The sequence below is a fragment of the Mycena indigotica genome (assembly GCF_014461135.1).
Source record: "Mycena indigotica strain 171206Taipei chromosome Unknown Mind.scaff0011, whole genome shotgun sequence".
Lineage (NCBI taxonomy): Eukaryota > Fungi > Basidiomycota > Agaricomycetes > Agaricales > Mycenaceae > Mycena > Mycena indigotica.
This window is the reverse complement of record NW_023503010.1, coordinates 377,443-397,963: the sequence shown is the minus strand read 5'-3', so window position 1 is coordinate 397,963 and position 20,521 is coordinate 377,443. Positions and strand designations below refer to the sequence as shown.

General features: G+C 48.7%; 2 protein-coding genes across 2 annotated transcripts; one reads left to right on the top strand and one right to left on the bottom strand.

Moving 5' to 3' along the window:
- Nucleotides 1–7,776: 7,776 nt before the first annotated feature.
- Nucleotides 7,777–9,031, bottom strand: MIND_01154400 (ZnMc domain-containing protein; the record flags this gene model as incomplete). The annotated part of the gene is made up of 7 exons (XM_037368073.1): nucleotides 7,777–8,038; nucleotides 8,082–8,258; nucleotides 8,301–8,310; nucleotides 8,367–8,492; nucleotides 8,541–8,632; nucleotides 8,690–8,760; nucleotides 8,810–9,031. 7 exons carry the CDS (start codon nucleotides 9,029–9,031, stop codon nucleotides 7,777–7,779), a joined length of 960 nt encoding a protein of 319 aa, XP_037214999.1.
- Nucleotides 9,032–9,439: 408 nt separating this feature from the next.
- On the top strand, nucleotides 9,440–11,550 carry MIND_01154300 (uncharacterized protein; the record flags this gene model as incomplete). Its single annotated transcript, XM_037368072.1, has 10 exons — nucleotides 9,440–9,716; nucleotides 9,767–9,859; nucleotides 9,904–10,062; nucleotides 10,116–10,238; nucleotides 10,285–10,415; nucleotides 10,460–10,677; nucleotides 10,726–10,817; nucleotides 10,862–11,000; nucleotides 11,045–11,212; nucleotides 11,268–11,550. Exons 1-10 carry the CDS (start codon nucleotides 9,626–9,628, stop codon nucleotides 11,548–11,550), a joined length of 1,497 nt encoding a protein of 498 aa, XP_037214998.1. The 5' UTR covers nucleotides 9,440–9,625.
- Nucleotides 11,551–20,521: the final 8,971 nt, after the last annotated feature.

The following is a 20,521-nucleotide window of genomic DNA, read 5'->3' as shown; positions in this document are numbered from 1 at the left end:
TCACAGTTTCCTTTGCCTGACTTGCACTAGCCTTCATATAAGCTCTTCTCTTACCTTACTCACAGCCAGCACTCAATACATAAACTCAGGCTTGCTATGACCGAGTATATTTATTCTCATACTGGTACCACCCGCCCAAGCCCGCGCCATCACGGATCCATCAACACCCTCCCAACAGTTGCCCTGGGACCTGGCCTGCGACGCCGCTCAAGCCTTTTGTGCCCGACAGCAGCAGCTAGGACCTTGATCTCAGGCCTCCAGAGTTGCCCTCACAGAAGTATTAGATTCTGGAGAAATAAGTCAGTAGGATATGATAGAACACTCCTAACACTCTGCGTTGGTGATGGCAGTCCAGTGATGACATCATCTGGCTGGCAAGACTTGGGTTCACATAGTTCAACAGAAAAGCAGATAGGAACCATATTTATGAGAGAGAGAGAGATGAGAAAACAAGTATATTTATAGAATACATGACCACTGGCATAGTTATGCACCTTCATATTTATAGGGATATGATTGATCAGTATTGATTCTGTTTGCCTGAGTTGCACTAGCCTTTGTAGGCTCTTCTCCTGCAAGTGTACGGAATAGTTCACCAACCTTCTCATTCAGCATCCCATCCATTGCATTCTTGAGCTTTTCTTCGGTGATAACCAATTGTCTACCTCCAGTATTGATGCCACGGGCAGGATCATCTTCACCTTTGATGGTTCTGTCATACTCATCATCTGGGATGAAAAAACCATGTGGAAGTTCATTGGGCATGAGTTCACTATTGTCTGGACCTGTGAGCTGGATCATATAACCCAAAATCTTCCACAGCATAAGTAAATATCTTGGAGAAGCAATCACTACATACCTGTGGTCCTGGAATCTTGACAATATACCCATCACTGTATTGTTGGAAACTGCTTGCCTCAGATGCAGTGCTGCTGGACTGGCTGTTAGAGTAAGAAAAACAGAGGAACCCACCAGCTGCAGATGCAGCTTTGGCCTCATTTTCTTTCTCTATGTCACTTGAGCTAGATGTGTGCCGAACACGGATGATCACATCCTTGACTAAAAGGTAGGCAATTGGGAATCCTTTCAGTAGGCCTTCATCACCAGCCCAGGAGATATTCTCATTGATCTAGGTGCTTATCTCAGTATTATAATTTATAATCTAAGGGAGAAAATTACCTTATAGAATGCTTGAGATTCGGAGAAAAACTGAGGCTGGAACCAGCCTCCTCGGTCAACTGTGACAAGTGTAGCTCGAAGTGCAACATCAATTGTGTCAGAGCTAGCTTCACTTGACTGTGTTGCTTGAGCATTTTCACTAGAGTTGCCTCCAGATGCTGAGGCAAACCATATGTTTACACTCCATTCTTCAATCTATCAGACTTATTAGTATTATGCACATGATATGTTTTTAAAAGACTTGCTTTAGCATCACTTGAAGATGCACTAGCCTCACTTCGAGAGTCACTTGTGCTTGTCAAAATGATTGTCTGCCAACGGCTTCCACCTGATGTCCCTTCCTCTGGCAGTTCCAAGGGTGTCTGTGGTACAGGATTGCTTGCTTGACTTGGAGGCTTTTCAGCTCTTGCTCCACCAGTCTTAGCAGTTAAAGCAGCAAATCGTGTTTGAAGCTCATTCAACTCTGAGGTAGTTGCTTGAATCTGGATTGTAATCTTGTTTTGCTCTTGCTGAGTGTCTGTTGCTTGTGCAAGGGCAGCAGCAGCTGTGAGCTGAGATAATGCACGAGATGTGTTGCTAAGCTCCTCCTGAGCAAGTGTAACTGTTCTCAATTTTGTAGCAAGGTCTGTCCAGGTCTGTGGATCCACCTTTGTAAATGTACCTAGGGCAACAATATCCAAATCTCCAGACTTGGCAAGGAATGTTTGTGCTAGACTGATGATATTTGTTGAGTACTTTTCTGCTAGATTGGCTTGTGCAGTAGTCAATGCTTTCTGTGCTGTCTGAACTTTTGCCCGTAGAGCAGCAGCATCTCCAGTACTACCCATCTGCAGAGATACTAGTATTGCATTCAGATTATCTAGCTCCTTTGACTTGGCACTAATCTGCAGTCGGATAAGCTCTGGATCCTGAGTGAGATCCTCCAGTGTGAAAGAGGTTGACAGGCCTGCAAACCAGTCCAAAGGAGAAAGCTGAACAGGAAATACAGTCAGGCTGCCATCCAAAGATGACATGGCAGACTCTCGATATGAGTCCTTGGCATCTTGCAGTGCTTCTGCAGGATTATAGATATCTAGATATCCCATATACTGCCGAACAGTGTGAGAATATCCACGAACAACTGCATCAGAGTATTTAGATGCAAGCTGAGCCTGGCGTGTATCTGTGACATGAGCTAGTTGACGGGTGAGAGCATTAAGCTCTCTTTGAGACTCCGGAGTTCCAAGATCCTTCTGTGATGAAATAAGAAAATAACAGTCATATTATTATTATTATTATAACTTTCCTCTGTTGCTTTATTGATTAGATTATCACGTTCCAGCTCCCAATCCTGCTTTGAATATAGATATTCATTCATCAGCAGCTCACTTAGTTCGATTCGATTCAGTGTTTCATTTGGAGCCTTGCTAGAAATATCAAAAACTGGGGCAAGTGTAGTGCTAGCAGCCATAGCAGCTGCAGCAACACCTGCTGCTGTTGTAGACCCAGTTTTACTTATTCCTATATTATAGCTTCAGTTTTCCAGACAACATAAAAAGCATGCCTTATCACTTACGAGCTGTCTTGACAAGAGAAGTTGCCAATGCTGCCTCACGAGCATTTTGACGAGTCATAATATCACGAATCCACTGGGTCATTGGAACATCTCGCAACAACCATCGCCTAATTTGATCTTGCTGCTGTGGTAAGCCATTTTCTACAAATTTTGGGAGCAGATTGTTGAGAACCTGACAACTGTCTGTAAGTTGGATAATTGCCAAATATTGATCAACATACTTGTTTATAGATGATTGATAGATTCTGCCCATTAGGCCCAGCAACAATTGGTGCTATATCATAGAGCTGATCAACCAACCGGAACTCAGACTCATTAACAACCACAGGTTTGATGAATTGACCATAGGCCCCTGCAGAAGATGTATCCCATGCATAAGTTGCTTGATCAAGATATCTTCCAGGAAATTGGAGAGTGAACATTTGATTGCCACCAGGACTGAAGATCTCTTGTAACTTTGCAACCAGTTCAGAGAGGAACCCTGGGGTTTGAGGATTAACTGCACGTGGAGTTCCAGCTCCATCATTTACACCTCGTCCAATATCCAATCCTTTGTCAGATAAATGTACTCCAGCTCCTGCCAAACCAATTCCTGTATTGTTTGAAGGGCCAGAGGGATTATATGGAATATCAGGGCGTCTTGATAAGCGTGGTCTTTGGCGCAAACTATCTGCAATCATTCCGCGAAGTCTATTGACTTCTGTCCTATCAATTACTGTTCCATCTGCTGCAATGCCCAAGTTAAGCTGTTGCAAAAGGTTCACTTGCTCTGTTGAGGTAAAGCCCATAGTGTCAAGTGCTCGTAGAAACTTTCCCCCATCTTGACCATCGGGATACAACAGCTATTATATATTAGATCAACCTTATAAGTTTCCCTCAAAAAATCATACTGTCAGTATATCCAAATCGGTCGGAGAAGGATAGGGATGCTCTTCTGTTTTCTTCCAAGTTAGCACTGCACGAATGCCTTTATATTGATAGCCTTGGTATAGCATGATACTTCTATTATCCCACTGTTCCAAGATCTGAGCTTGCAATACTTTCAAAAGGAAATACCTACTGCAGTGCCAACTGTATCATCAGCAGGATATGCATTGTAAACTTGAGTATGGGGACTATTTTGTTCATGACGCAGACCTGAAGAGAAATAAATTAGTGTTAATAGTTTGATTTGGATGATAAATACCAAAGAAATGCCCCAGCTCATGGTAGAGAGTATTATTTGCTCGAGCAATTTCCGATTGCAACTCTTGATCTTCATCACCTTGGGTAAGAGGCTGATCATTCATAAAGAGTGTTGCCCAGCGTGCATTGTAAACCCATTTTGGAGTCTTGATGATATCTCTCTCAATATAACCCTCCTCAACTTTGTCCATACCCAGACTCGCATATCCTCGAGCATGACCATCAACTCGTGTCACTCCCCAGGGTTCACCAAAATATACTCGTAGTGGGCACTGCCAGCGTTGATGGCGATTCTGATCAAAGTTCCACTGTGGTCCAGAGATATCTATGTATTCAAATCTGAGAGATGTGTTTTGAGCATAGAGAGATAGTGCATTCTCTAGACGACGCCGGCGGTGGGATGTTGCATCATCTGGGTTGAGATAACCATAGGCAATGGTCTCATTTGGTGTCCAGAAGTCATTTAAGTTGTTCACAGGGTCGATCTTGAATACCCCACGTTGGATATCATTCGCTACAGCAAGCAGTTCTCTTTGGTCTAGAGCCACTGCCTCTGTTCCACACCATCCAGTTTGGCCTAGAATAACTTACTTAATTATTTTATAGAGCTGATGAGTCCACATACCTATTTCTTGTCCAGTGGTAATATCATTGGCTATGAGACCAATTCCTGTGTTTGATGAGGGACCTGAAGGATCATATGGAATATCTGGACGAGTGGAAAGCCTGGGTTGTCTTTTCAAGATATCTGCAATCTGTTGCCGAAGATTCTCTACTTCATTGATGCTAAGAAGACCATTATCTGCTGCAATAGCCCTGTCATGCTGAGCCAACAATCTGGCTTGCTCAGCTTGAGTAAACTGCATGGTTTTCAATGCAGCTGCAAATCTGCCAGCTGGAGATCCTTGGCTATCAGGATATAAGAGCTAACTTAATAATCAGATGCTGTATTAAATAAAAGTTATAAGTGCATACCCTTAGCAAGTCTAGGTCCGTTGGTGAGGGGTAGGCATTGTCTTCAGTTACTTTGTGATTGAACTTATTCCAAAACCCTGAATAATCATATCCTGCATCAAGCATGATACTTTTTGGATCAAACTAAAACAGTCAGAGATAGAAAAAAAATTGGAGAGAGAAATGGATCACTCATACCTGGGTCCCAACTGTATCTTCATCAATGTAAACTCCATCTACCTCAGTGTTTGGACTGTTTTGTTCATGACGAAATCCTAGTCAAAGTACAAATGAGTATAATGCGAATGATTGGATTGATTTATACCCAAGAAGTGACCCAGCTCATGATAGAGTGTGCAATTAGCCTTGTGTAGTGCTTTAGTTGGCAATCTGGCCAGTGCATTCTCAGCCTCTTCATCCTGGGGTTGGTCACTATAATACAGTGTTGCCCATCGGATTGCTTGATTTTCTGGCCATCTGTTTTGTTTTGCCTGTATAATTGCTCTCTCCACATGGCCTGACTCGACAAACTTGGTTCCCTGACTAGCAAATCCACGCAAATGGCCCTGTACACGTGTTGAGTCTGTTGGCTCACCAAAATAAATTCGGAGGGGACAGTCCCATCGCTTCTCTATATTGATATCAAAATCCCATTGTGGACCAGAGATATCAACATATTGGAAGCGGAGAGAGGTGTTTTGTGCATAGAGGGAAAGAGCATTTTCAAGGCGCTTGCGGCGGTGTATAGTTGCCTGTGCTGGGTTGAGATAGCCATATGGGATAACTTGATATGGTGCCCAAATCTCATTGAAGTCTGCACGGCGATTAGGGAGAAAGACTCCGTGTTGAATTTCATTGGGTAGGATTGCATTCTGCAAGTTGTTTTCAACTGATTCAGCCTGTTCAGTTCCACACCAGGGAAATGGAACTTTCATATTGTAGTGAGCTTCAAGCTATAATCCAGAGGACTTGGTTTCTATTACCTTCTATGCCAACTTTATCAGCAATATCATGAGCTGAAAAGCATCAGAAGATATAATAAAAGTATCAAAGACTTGATTTCATACCTGGTCCCAGGCCCTGAGCAACCTGAGGGTCCTCAAATCTCAAACCAACTGGTGTTGGATTGTAATCTATCTCTTCTCTTATTGACTTGCGCTTGGTTGTCAGAAAGCTGGCCTGAATTGCATCCCGCAACTGCTTAGCAGCATCTGGAGAAACCAAACGACCTAAACCAACAGCTTTTTCAGCAAGACTAAGAAGCTTTGGGATCTTGGTTTTATCAAACTGCATGTTGATCAATGCCTGTTGAAACTTTCCACCAGCTAGATTGTCTGGATACAAGAGCTGCAAGACCAACTCAGCCTGACAGCAATCAATATCAACCGCAAAGACATACCCGTAAGAGATCTAGATCATTGGCAGATGGCCATCCATTGAGATCTGTATTCTGACCATAGGCCTCTTTGTCAATGTAGTCCAGGTTATAGTACAGCATTACACTGTTATGGTCAAACTGTGTTTTATTAGCTCTCATGTGAATTTTAGTTCTTCATATTATTACCTCAGTTGACACAAAGGTCTGCTGTTCCTCTGGATTCTGGCTCGGCGGCTTGCCGGGATGGGTCAGGTGTGACTAGAGAGTGTAGGCTATCCTCCTCGTGCTCAAAGCCTAAGGCATGAAGCAGCTCGTGATACAGTGTCTGGTTGGCCCAAAGCACATCTCCCTCAGTGCTCAACTCCTGATCCGAATCCCTTGCTTGATCGCACAAAGAAACAGTTGTCCACTGTGGCCCACGGAAGCGTGACGCCGGCGGGCTTGTATCAATTTGCCGTCGTCCAACGGAGGCCCAGCCCAAGATGTTTGACATCGTAAACCCCAAACGCTTGCCAAAATAAATGCGGATTGGACATTTCATCCGGTTGTTAGGGTCATTGAAGTCCATGTTTGAGATTTCAATCTCCTGGAAGGTCAAGGAAGAATTGGCCTCGAAGAGACGGAAAGCGCTGGCAACACGAGCACGACGGTATTCCGTGGCTTCAATGGGGTTTATGAAACCATAGCATATGGTCTGATACGGCTCCCAAAGCTGACTACGGAGGCCGCTCTCAGTGTCACCTTCATAGACTCCACGAGAAGGTGTACCGATGACTTCGATATCCTGTTCATAAGGGTTGCGGACAATTGGAATAGCCATCAAGGCCAGGTCCTGGGCTGCGCACCAGCCCACATTGCGCTCTGGCACCTCTCCCGTTCAAGAGGTATGCATACCTGAAACCCCCGACGTCAGGTCGGAAAAGTGAATTAGCTACTGCTGGACACCCCCCCTCCCTGTGTGACGTCACGCCACGTGATTGCACGTGATGTCCCAAAAAGGCAATTCCATGATGGGTGTTAGAAACTGGTGAAAATGTCATGCAGTACTACTAATTTCCTCTATATATAGTGTCCCTTCTTATGCTCTCCACCCACATCCACCCTGCGGACATCATTATAAAACCAATTTTGGCTGCAGGCATAGCTGGCAGGTGTGACTTGGGTGTGCCGTGGCCGTGTCATCACCACCTCAACGGAAATTCCTATCAAAATGCTTATACATGCCTCAGAAGAACCCCAAAATCTGCTTTCAATGACAATTATATGCATTCTGAGACCATTAATAGCATTCCCAGCCACTCTGTACCCTACGAAAGAAAAGTGAATTAAGGCCACCAGACCACCCCCCTCCCCTCCCCCCTGATGTCTCGGCTTGCACCGGCGCATACCCCTTGCTCCCGTTGGGATATGGACTATTTTCCTGTTTCAGCCAATTGGTCAGTCAAAACGGAGGGGCTAACCTTCTCCATCCTCGCCATCTGCCTGAGCACCACGTCCGATTCCTGTCTCACGTGCCCGCTCCTCCTCAAGTCGCACACGTAGCTGATACGCAGAGAACAAGAAGCGAATTTTGGGAAACATCGGCTCGAGAGAAGAGAATTGATTGAACCGTCGCCTCATCAACCTCAGCGACACGCAAAGCATACTCCAACGTCCATTTTGAGGCCTCGGCATGGGGCTTGGGTCGCGGATAGTTGATGACCATGTAGGCCATGTCGATCGGGGACAGGACATAGTTTGCCTTGACTTCGATGCGTTGAAGGTTAAGCCACGATGGCATGAAATACCTGAAATAATGGATAAACAGCTTGAGCAATGTGGGCCACTAACATCATGATGCTCTCCGTATCGAGCCGACTGTAGTTCGAGACAACTGTGTCTGCATTGAACACGTCGATAATCTGAGCCTTGACTGTTGCTCGATCCCAGCCTTGTGTGTAGGTATAGTAGCCGTACACTGCTTCATTGTCAAGGGTCAAGGTTCCGCCACGTGCGGGACTCTGGTGTCTGACGCGCTTTTAGAACCTAATGTCTAGTCCATAAACAGACCTACTCGTGCCTAGGAAAAGATCAGCTTCCATACTCCGGAAGAAATTGGATGACTCAACAATAAACCAAGAACATGGCCAAACTCGTGGAGAATCACGCCCCGTTCTTCAGCTTCAATTGACTTTGTATCTTCCACCCAGCCAAAGTTTATAGTCGGTTTGGTTGCGTCAACCTTCAAGCTGTCTTTTCCGACTATGCACAATGGTCAGAAACATGGGGGAAATTTGCCAGGAAACGGACTATAGCTCCACGATCCGCCCTTGGGATCGAAGGTAATTCGGAGCATTCCTCCCGTTGCAACGGGGGAGAAGACGACGTTTGCGTAGAGGTACCTGGGTGCAATTTAGGGAACTTGAAACGAATGTCAAAGTGTCAGTTTGACTCCTCACCAGTTCTGGATAACGGCCTTGACCTTGTTCTGCTGTTGCGTTGTACCAGAGAGGAAACTATAAGTCACGGTCTGCGGGAGAAGTTGAGGGAAATCGAGTTCAAAGGGTCGCATTTCGCACCTGTCCCGCATCCCAGAGCCTGCCTGCGTTGGCAACGACAGCGCCAGCGGGCAAGAGTGAATCGCTCGCATTGCCGTCGCCTCCACCAGCGATGACGGCACGGGTGCCCATGAGCGTCATCCCACCAGCAAACTGGCTTGTAGTCCCATTGTCGGGCGGTAGCGCGATCGCGCAGGTGCGTCCGTCGGCGATATCGAAAGTAACTGCAGTTCCTTGTGCCATGAGTGTCAATGCAAAGGCGGGAACTACAGAGAATCAGCTATGGTTTATACCGTCCACTCAGGCGCGTAGAGCTGCGCTATTTCAGGGTAGGCATGTGAGTGCGAATACGATTGAGCTTCTGACCACGTACCTGTATCAATTTTACCCCAGGCCGGAAGTGAATAGGCTATGTTTCCCTCGCTTCTTCACCGACGGCATCGCCGCCCTGAGAGCCGAGTTAACAAGAAGGATGAGAGTTTTGGGTGCAATCCAGAGTCCAGAGCAACATTCGAGCGACCAGCTTGAGCCACAGGAGGTCGAGTCGGGAATTGCAGATGGGAGTCACAGCCAAGAGGTAATTCACACGCTGTCGGCGATTTTTGGCGACATCACCCGCGGTAACTCTCTCACCTTTTGCCTTCCGCCACCACCACGTGTGTCGGGCTTCGCTCGCCGCTGCGTCGTTTGCGTCGGCGGGAACCATGCGTGCTGTCGGGACCCAGAGTATGTGCCTGCCCCTTACACTCAGGTCCTCTGGCTTCTCACCACTAACAGCTACGCGCGTCCCATGGACAACTGAAGATAACTCACGGCTTCCTCCCTGCCTTTCAAAGGATGGCCACGCAAGCACCCATCGTGAACAGTGACTCTGTCAGCAGTCCAGCGAGCAGCGCTGCCAATGGCCCGACGTTGGCCACAATTCCAGGTGCGTGCGCAAAGTTCGAGTCTTGGTGAACTGACAGATCCTTCCTAAAGCAAGCACCATTGCTGATGCAACGAATTCGGCCTCCACGCCGGTGACGAATGTCGCCGGGGCCCCCACTGAAACGAGTGCTGCAGCGCCCAGTAGTATGTCCGTTTGCTTCATGGAATTGCGGCTCATTCCTCCAAAGCTTCCGTTGCAACTGCTCCGATTGTCTCCTCGAGCACAGAAACTACCAATAGCACGACTCCTCCTATATCTACCTCGACCAGCACCGCAGAACAGACGAGCACTCCCAATAATGCAGCCGCCAGTACAACATCGAGTGACGCACCGACTTCTGGCACAGGTAGCCATATTCCAGCTCCATATATTCCACTGACATATGAGCCACAATTCCAGGAGCCGTAACGGAATCGACAACGCCTGGCAACAATGTCTCACCCACTGCAGCACCCGACCAACCCGTTCCCTGTGTTCCACCACCTGCCTCCAATGCGGGCTCCGTTACACCGATAGCCAGCGGTAAAATGACGCTGAACTCGAATTAATCTCATTAACATTCCCGTAGGAAGCACAACAGGGACCACGGCACCTACAGCTGTTCCCTCCGCCCAGAAAACAACACCAGCAGTGGCGGGGCCATTCAAGCCTAACCAGCCGATACTCACCGCGACGCCCGTGACGCCAGCCACGATCAACGTCAGCTTTTCTTCCTGCCTCACCAGCTCGGCTAAATTGCCTAGGATGTGACCTGCACTATCAACCTCCCCGAGGACGAACTCCGCGCGCCGTTCAGCCTGGAGCGCGCGATCTGTGCAACGCAAGGCCCGACGGCGCTGATCGCGCGCTCCCTCGGGCAGAAGCTGCAGCAGTTCTGGAACAACGGACAGCAAATCACGTATTCGTTCATCTCGGGCGACGACGACATCCGCAGCAAGGTGTCGGTAGTCGCGTTGCATCTGTGGGGCTTCAATACACAGGCAGTTTGCGTTGCTGAGGCTGTGAACAGGCTGAATTTCGTGAATGTGACGTTTGTGCAGGTTCCGCAGGACGGCATGGTGCGGATTTCATTCGACGAAAGTGTCGGCTCGTGGAGTTATGGTGGGGAAGTGCACGTTTTTTGTCGTGTTAACTAACGAATATAGTTGGCACTGCGTGCCTCAAGGTGCAGGCGCCGCGAGCGACGATGAATATCAGCGCGCTTGAGGCAAGCCAGACGTTGGAGGTCCAGGAACAGATGCTTGTTACGCATCTCTTTCTCCATGTTTTGGGGCTGTACCACGAGTCTGTAGATGCCGTCTCAGCGTCCTTGATTGACACGATGACAGACATGCTGGCCCCAAGAATGGCCCGACGTTGAACCCCGAGCTGGTTTACTCGTACTACAAGTACACCATGGGCTGGGACCGCGCGCTTGTGCAGCGGCACATCCTCGACGTGTACAACGCCACGAGCCTCACCAACTACGCGGCGCCGAACGCGGTGTCCATCATGCGGTATGCGTTCTTTTCTTTCGGGCTTGGCTTCGCTGACATCTGCATCTGATGCCAGATACTTCATGCCTGCGGGGCTAAACACGGACCCCAGCGTCGCCGGGCCGACTATATCTGAGGGGCAAATAACCCCCGGCGACGTCGACACGATGTACCTCACGCTCGTGTACCCGCCCGCTCCGCCGTGGGACCCGACCATCCCGCAGACGATGCTGCAGGAGCTCGGGGTGGACGCGGCAACAGTGGCAGCATACCTCGCGGCGAGCGCGGCGGGGAATGTGCAACAGATGCGCGCGGTCGTGACGGCGTGGATGGCCACCCAGCGCACCATTGCGCTTTAGGCCAATAGTATTCTTAAACAATGTACTACTTGGTGTCATCCAGCTTCAAATTCCATGAGAGTAGTTTTTTTTTTTGGTCAACTACGGAATTCACCAGCAAATGCAACATTGCATCCTGATTAGAAGCACTGGCGTCGGCCTAGCGGTCGCAGTTTCTGCCAGGAAATACGCACCCGGTCATTTGAACCACTGCAGCGTCAAAGACAAATGTGACTAGCCGAAAGAGTCAGCTGCACTGGGCTGTTTCCACAATTTTTCCCTTGAAAAGTTCAAAAAAAAAAATTAAAATTTTCAACGAGTTTTTTCTGGGTCAGAATTTGTACTTTTTTTAGCAACTTTTGCCTATAAAATGTTAGAGAAAAAACTTGAGGTTTTTTATCCATAATTACCAAGAAAAATGTGAGACTATACAGATATGGCGGTCAAAGTGGGGAAGTATTAATTTTACACACACTTTGTAAAAATTCCAATTTTCCGCAACATTTCGAGCAAAAAACTACTTTCCGCAACTTTATTTTCTAAACTTGACAAAAAGTTGCGGATCACAGCCGTTCCCAAAATCCGCGAAATATTTTCAAAAGTCCATATTTTCCGCAACTTTTATTTCTCGCAACATTAATCAATCCGCAACTCTTCAATATCAGTCATTCCCACTATCTGCTTCAAGTTCTCGCAAGAACAGCCAAATATTATTCCATATATATTAATAGCTAAGTTAAATCCTATAGCCACCGCCGGCGTCGCCGCTCATCTCCTCGCCGGCGGGGGGGCATCCGGGACAATGCCAGTGACCGGCCGGTCGGCGGTCGCTTTTCGGCCACTTGCAGACAGCACCGCGATATAGATGGTTTGGGCGTGCTGCAGCGCCCGGGACTCCCCACGTCGACCGCTGAGGCGGGCAAGTTGGGCCGGATGCCGATGGCCCGGGTGGGGCCGGACATAATAGGTTGGACATACGTGAACTGCCTCCGCTGCCGGAGGCCTAGGTTCACCGTCGAGCCGTCGCCCCGTGTGCCACTGCTAGTAGCACCACCACTCTAGGCACATTCGCAGCCCCCCCGCCCCTCCCCCCCCATATCGGAATCGGCGTTCGCGACGGCCCGGGAGCCTGCGCGGCCGCAGTGCAAGTCGGCAGGGACATGAGAGCAGAGAGTACTGCCACAGTGGACCCGTGGGGCCAGCCGAGGCCGCCGAGAAAGCAGGACCGAGGACCGAGGCCAGAACAACGACGTGTTCGCAGTGGCCACACTCCTCTCTCACTCTCCTGCATTCGTCTTTGAGAGGGCAAGCAGTCCTCTTGTCTTCGAAGCAGAAGAGAGCCGCTGGCGGAGGACAAGGCTGTTGCTGGCTGGTTACACGCTCCCGCGTATCCCAGCTCCAGAACGGCAAGGCGGCCTTTTTTCCGTCTGAGATGGTGCCTGAGGGGACTCGGAACGGGGGGTCATAGATGGTGAATTGGTTGGTCCTCAGTCGAGTGAAGCGATAGAGAGGGGGACGGAGATGCTCTTGAGGAAAGCCAGGCTGGTTGGGTGTGCGCGGAGAGTGTGTAGAGACTAAGTAGAGAAAACGATCGCCGGGTGTCATGTGCGCATGCAATCGATCCGGAGCAACACCGTGGCCAGGGAGCTTGGCGCGCCAGGTTGGCTGAGTTGGCACAAAGCCACCACTCGTCGCCAGCGGGTTGGAGGCTGGAGCTGACCAGACAGAGCCACCTGAGTCGCTGGCGGAGTTCCGGAGGAAAATGTTGTGCCGAGGTAAAGTCGCGAAAAGTGTTGCGAGAAATAAAAGCTGCGGAAAATATGGACTTTTGAAAATGTTTTGCGGATTTTCGGAATGGGTGTGATCCGCAACTTTCTGACAGTTTTAGGAAATAAAGTTGCGGAAAACAGTTTTTTGTTCAAAATGTTGCGGAAAACTCAATTTTTTACAAAGTGTGTGCAAAATTAATACTTCCCCACTTTGACCGCCATAATACAGAGAAAAACTAGGACCATAATTTTGAGTTTGTTTTTGCTAAGAAAAAAAATTGAAAGAAAAAATTCAAGGTGTTTTTCAACATTCTTGCTAGTCAAATGTTTCAAATTTTTTGACCTTTAAAATTTTTTGACCTTTAAAATTTGTTGCACAAATGATCCATTGTTTCCCTCATAGAGATTAGCAGCAGTGGCAAAAAATGAGCTTCAGAGATTTTGAAACAGCTCTCAAATATTGTAGACAGTTTTTGAACTTGCCAAGTCCTTTTGAATTAAACTTTTGAGTCTTTCAGGAGGGAACTGACCACACTGTTAAATTAGGAAAGTATCAGTGATGGCACTGGTGCTTACATATACACCCTTGTGTCAACTCAAACCTCTTGTGCCAGCGTCTGCCTGTCTGTCATTACCCTCACATCAAGCACATAAAACACAGCCGTGTTTCTGGGCCTCATCTCCTTGGTACCCAGGCACTGTCCATACTCCAGACCCTGCAGCTGTGTGCACATTTTACAGTCAGATGTATCATGGTGGTCATGCTCTGTTGCATGAACTGGTGTTCCAGAACTCCACTAGGTGAGATTTGGGAGGGTGTTGACGGATCAGTGATTGTGTGGGCGAGATGGAGGGTCGGACCGGAGTTGGAACCAGAATTGGACCGGAATCGGAGACGTCTCTGAGGGGCCGGAAGGGAGGTTCCCCTGACATCCCCCCCCTTGAATGTGGTGTCACGACACATAGACCAGAACAGAATCAAGTCAAAGGTTTCAGAGGCGATGTGCTGTGGTTTGCCAGGGTACTTACAATAAAACTTTGCCAATTTCCTCCGGGGCGAAGACATGGTCGAAGCAGACCCACTGGTTGTGCGACATGTCGCAGCCTTTCCATCTGACAAAGTAATTTACCCGTTTATCCCTCACCCTTGCATCCCTACTTTGGGACTCCATCTTTGAGGTCCGGAGGGGGTGCGTCATAGCCGGGGCGTCCATCGAAGGAGTCATGTTGGGTGGGCTCAAGCTTGATGACGGTAATACATGTAGACAATGAGCAATCAAGGAGATCACCAGGACCTTCAACTCAACTAATCAAATCCTAATTTTGTGCGGTTTGTGTTTGGGGTTTGAGCCGCAGGAAACGGCTAACAGATTCAGATGTTCTGGTTAGTATCCATTGACAGTTGGAATGTTGTATGAGCTTGTATTGGAGTTTTCACTGTGATGAACTGGAAAACAGCAGATGTTGGGTGAGGAGTTGAAATTTGAGAGGAGCAATATGGCTCTACTCTCCTAGCACTTGCACTTGCACTTGCACTTGCACTTGCACTTGCACATAACCTAACCTGACGTTTATCTTAACCTGACAATATGTGAAGTGTGACAAAACTTGACTGATGTGACAATGGTAGTAGTCACACCCAGGGGGCTAATCTATTAATCTAGGGTTTTACAGGCCTCCTTATATACTACTCTCAAATTAATTACATAATCTGTGATGATGTGACTTGATCCACTGATCCGGTTCTAGAATGTTCTAGTTCAGGCTTCTGGAAGGTTCTAATATAGGTCTTGGGTCAGACTTGCCAACTATGGACATCTTACCCTTGGTTCGGTTCGGAGTCTAGACTGGTCCCTGGCCTAGAGCAGGCCTAGACCTTATGGCCGGGTGCATATAGATTTGATTCAAAAGTTTGCAACATTTATTCTGAGATTCTTCATATGTTCCATAGCTATTGTGCATGAAAATGAATTTATGGGGTCCATATGTTATCATTCATATGGTGGTCATATTGATGGCTCATTAACGGGAAGACCAGGTGGAGCTTCAAGTAGCGTGGAGGGAGGTCGAGCCTGTAGGCACCTTTGCTAATCTCCACGACTATCTTGAAAGGTTCAAGGCAAGGGGGAAGTGTGATGGCATCAATGCACATGACGCCGGTTGGTCGGTCCCCCCAGTGGACCTTAATTTTTTTTTGTAGTTAATTTTTTTTGAAGTATTAGACATCAATCAATAAGTGTAAGGAGATGTTCTCATAGGTTCTCAGTGTAATATAAGGCTATACATACAATTCTCTGCATCTTATCAATAAACTTCTATATTTGGTGAGTATTGTCACATTTGTGACCTGATGCATCTCAAATGCACATATCTGGGTTCTGGACTGTGGACACAAGTCCAATCCTGTAGCTATTCTTTTCTTATAGCAGCCATAATGAGGAGCTAGACATAGTACAACAAGTTGTGAGCATTATTTCCAGATAAGTCAATCACATGATCCTGTGAAATACCTGCCTAAATAGGCAATTGTCACGCATGTCACGGTCGGTTGGTCTGGCTGTGAGCCCTTAAATTTTTTTTAGTGTGTATGTTCCTTAATTTTTTTTTCCCCTCCCCCTTGGTTCAAGGTGGCGGTGGGAGAACTTTTCCAAGGGGTGAGTCCTGATGTCAGAGGCATCTGACCAAACACGGTTGCCAACCTTTGACGGGCTTGCTTGCCAAAAGACAAACAAGGACTAAGTGTGCAAGTGCCTTCAGAGCTAACAAACTCCTCAGGAAACTCAACACCAAGAACTCAAGAACTCAAAAGAGAACTCAAACTCAGAAGGGAACGACTGGGAGGGGAAGCACTGGGGAGGATGATGCTAACTACTAGCTATGGACAGGCTTTTATAGACTAGATAAATAAGGGCTAAATGAAATAGAAACTAAAATCAAATGGAAAATGAGCAACAAAGTCAGGAAAGATAGGGAATGGAAACTAAGGTAGGAAATGGCAACTAGAAAAGGAAGTGGAAACTAAAATAGGAAATCAAACTGGGTGACAAAGTGTGACTTGTGACTTGTGACGAGCAGGCTCGTCACCTCCTCTCAACTCAAAAAGTGACTGTCCCCAGTCACTCACTGGAAAGAGAACAATAAGAAGGAATAAATCAGAAAAGTGAAAAACAGAAACAGAAATAGGGGAGAGAGTCCATAGACTTCATCAAGTCTGGCAACTTTCCAAAAGGGAAGTCCTAAGGCAACTACACCACTGCCTGACCAGGCAAACATGGGCCTGCGAATCAGGGCAACAGTGTCAATGTAGTTCGGAAGGTTGATCCGGATCAGAAGAGGTTGCCAAGCAGTCAAAAGTATAGAAGGCGGTGGTTGCGGAACAATTCAGCAGCGTAAAATAGCATCTCGGGGGGAATGTGGCAGGCGGGCAACAATATCGCGGGTGGGCTCTCAGTTTGAAGTTCAATCAGCAGCGTGGGTAATTCGTGGATCGCAGGGTAAGCAGCTCAGGTTTCTCAAAATTATGCAGGGAAGGTCGCAGCGCAGGGTGGAGCCTGAATCACATTTCTCAATTCCGCAGGTATAGTTCGCATCGCGGGAATAATTCATCATCAGGGGTGGCGGGGAGTTGTAGGGGTCGTGTATTGCTTGTAGTAGCTCTTGTTGCAATTCACGGTCGCGTTGGCGGGCTTTGTTGGTGCGTAAGCCGTAGGGAGTTTCGGAAGCTATTTTGAAGACGCCCTCGCGGTGGGCTCCAAAATGACGGGCTTGCTTGCCAAAAGACAAACAAGGACTAAGTGTGCAAGTGCCTTCAGAGCTAACAAACTCCTCAGGAAACTCAACACCAAGAACTCAAGAACTCAAAAGAGAACTCAAACTCAGAAGGGAACGACTGGGAGGGGAAGCACTGGGGAGGATGATGATAACTACTAACTATGAACAAGCTTTTATAGACTAGATAAATAAGGGTTAAATGAAATAGAAACTAAAATCAAATGGAAAATGAGCAACAAAGTCAGGAAAGATAGGGAATGGAAACTAAGGTAGGAAATGGAAACTAAAATAGGAAAATGGCAACTAGAAAAGGAAGTGGAAACTAAAATAGGAAATCAAACTGTGTGACAAGGTGTGACTTGTGACGAGCCAGGCTCGTCATCTCCTCTCAACTCAAAAAGTGACTGTCCCCAGTCACTCACTGGAAAGAGAACACTAACAACTTGAAGGAATAAATCAGAAAAGTAAAAAGTGAAACAGAAATGGGGGAGAGTGTCAATAGACTTCATCAAGTCTGGCAACTTTCCAAAAAGGAAGTCCTAAGGCAACTACACCACTGCCTGACCAGGCAAACATGGGCCTGCGAATCAGGGCAACAGCGGAAATGTAGTTCAGAAGGTTGATCCGGATCAGAAGCGGTCGCCAAGCGGTCAAAGGTGTAGGAGGCGGTGGTGGCGGGAGCAATTCAGCAGCGTAAAACAGCGTCTCGGGGTTGTGGCAGCGCAGCAGGCAACAATATCGCGGGTGGGTTCTCAGCTCAAAGTTTCAACAGCAGGTTTAGCAGCATGGGTAATTTGTGCATCGCAGGGGTAAGCAGCTCGGGGTTCAAATGTATGCAGGTCACAGCACAGGGTGGTCTCAATTCAGCTAGAAGTTCGCAGTTCGCATCGCGGGAAAAGTTCATTCTATAGGGTCACGGTGGTGGGAGTAGCGGCAGCATGTATGGCTGAGTCGGTTGCTGTGGCATCGCTTGTCGCCGGGCGCGGCTCGGGGATGGTGGTTGGAAGCAGCGGCAATGCGTCTGCTTGCCGGCTTCGGCCGCGTTCGGGCAACGGGCCGGCGTTTGCGCTCGGCGTCACGCATCGGTCACATCTCTTCATTTTGCTTTCAACCTTCATCATCGCCGCCAGCAAGAACGAATTATAGCGGCAAATAACGAGGAACAATGGTAGGAAGGCTCTGGGAGTCGGCAAAGGGCTAGACTGCGGGCTGCAGAGGGGTCGGGAGGGCAGGAATGGGCGGAGATGCGAGCGCGGGGTTTTTTGCGAGCGAGTCGCTGCTGGTGAGTGCTTGTGCACGTGCGGCGGCTATTCTGACCTGTTGTGGGTACAGATGGTTTCTCTGGATGGCTGGGTCGGCAATACAAACGTGGCGGCGCAATACAAGGGCAGCAGCGGGCGGCCCAGAGCAATAGGAAGCGCAACAACGGCCACAGAGGACCGGAGATGAAGGATGGGGGGTTTTCGAACGATGGTTGAGGCTGGTGAGTGCTCGTCGCACGTGCAATGGCTGTAATGACTCGTTTTCAGTCCAGGATAGCTCTCTGAAGGGCTAGGATGGCAACGCGACTGGGGCGGCAGCTTTATGGGTGGAAACGCGAACCGGGCAGCCAGGGCAGCACAGACAAGTGCTCGTCGCACGCGTCGAGCTGGAACGACTTGCCGTGGGTGTAGTGGACTCGTATGGATGGTCGGGACGTGGCTGGGATAAAAACGCGAGTGTGGCGCCGGTGGAGGAGCAATACAACAGTCGGAGGACGGCAACGGGCAGCGCTGAGGAGTAGAAAGGGCAAGCACTGGCGCAGCAAGGTGGGGATGGAGCACAAAGGGTTCTCAAACCGAAATAGACGTTGGTGAGTGCTCGTTGCACGTATAAGCGCTGTAACGACGCGTCGTCGGTGCAGGATGGCTCTCTGGGTGGCTAGGATAACAACACGACTGTGGCGGCGGCGTTCCGGGTTGAAACGCGAACTGGGAAGCCCTTGCGGCGCAGACAAGTACTCGTCGACGCGTAGCGGCTGGACCGACTTGTCGTGGGTGTAGTGGACGCAACTTGAGCGCCGCAGCTGACTTTATGACTAGAGGCGCGAGTTTTGGGACGCAAACGGCAGCCGGATTAATCAAGACTAGCAGGCCGGCTCAAATATCACAACAGGACTGGGCAGAAACGGGCGGTCAGATGCCTGAGGGCAAGCACGGACGACGGCGGGACGGGGTCTTGAACCCGTAGGGATGGCGGGAATGCGAGCGCAGGCCGCGTAGCGGCGAGTTTACGGTTGTATGTGCAGGTCTGGGGCACAAACTGGTGGACGGGTAACGTCGCGCGGCGTGTGCGGCGACAGCCAGCGGGGATGGTATGCTAAGGGAGGATGCGGGGATCGGAAACAGCTACGCGCGGCGTGGTGAAACGACCAAGGTGTGTCGTCGTCAAGTGGGCGCAGAACACTTTATTTCAGGGCCAGGCTTGTCTCAGGAGCGCAAAACAGGGTCGCTTCGGAGAGACAGGCGCGGGACGACGAAAACAGCAGCTGGACAGTATCGCGGGCGCGTGAGAGCGTGCCGGACGCCGAGACGGAGATTGTGTCAGGGAGTAGTAAAATGCGGGGGTCGGGCTGAAGCTCAGGAAAGTGGCGGGTCGTTGTACAGCTCTGTAGTAGTTGGCGCAATTTACAGTTTGGAGGCTTGGTTGGTGCGGTAAAGTGTAAGGAGTTTCGGAAGCTGTTTTGAAGACCCTCGCGGTGGGCTCCAAAATGACGGGCTTGCTTGCCAAAAGACAAACAAGGACTAAGTGTGCAAGTGCCTTCAGAGCTAACAAACTCCTCAGGAAACTCAACACCAAGAACTCAAGAACTCAAAAGAGAACTCAAACTCAGAAGGGAACGACTGGGAGGGGAAGCACTGGGGAGGATGATGCTAACTACTAGCTATGGACAGGCTTTTATAGACTAGATAAATAAGGGCTAAATGAAATAGAAACTAAAATCAAATGGAAAATGAGCAACAAAGTCAGGAAAGATAGGGAATGGAAACTAAGGTAGGAAATGGCAACTAGAAAAGGAAGTGGAAACTAAAATAGGAAATCAAACTGGGTGACAAAGTGTGACTTGTGACTTGTGACGAGCAGGCTCGTCACCTTGAACTCCGGAAAAGGAGTGTGTCTCTTAGTTGTAGTAGTGCCTGTACTCCTCCTTGGCCTTACTGAGCACGGCCTTGGCTTCAGGGGCAATCCAGCCGTGGAACTCGTTGACAGACTCCATAGCAGAACAGACTCTGGGTTCGGAGCCCATGCGTGGGAGTTGTCCTGTGTCTGTCATGAAGGGGACTTGCTGCATGGAGGAGTGAATATGGTTGTTGTAGGTGAACTCCATGGCTGGAATCAGCTTGTCCCAGTAGAGGCCAGTGGCGAGGTGAGCACATTGGCACAACCCCACTGGGTGACAGCATGCCCTCCCG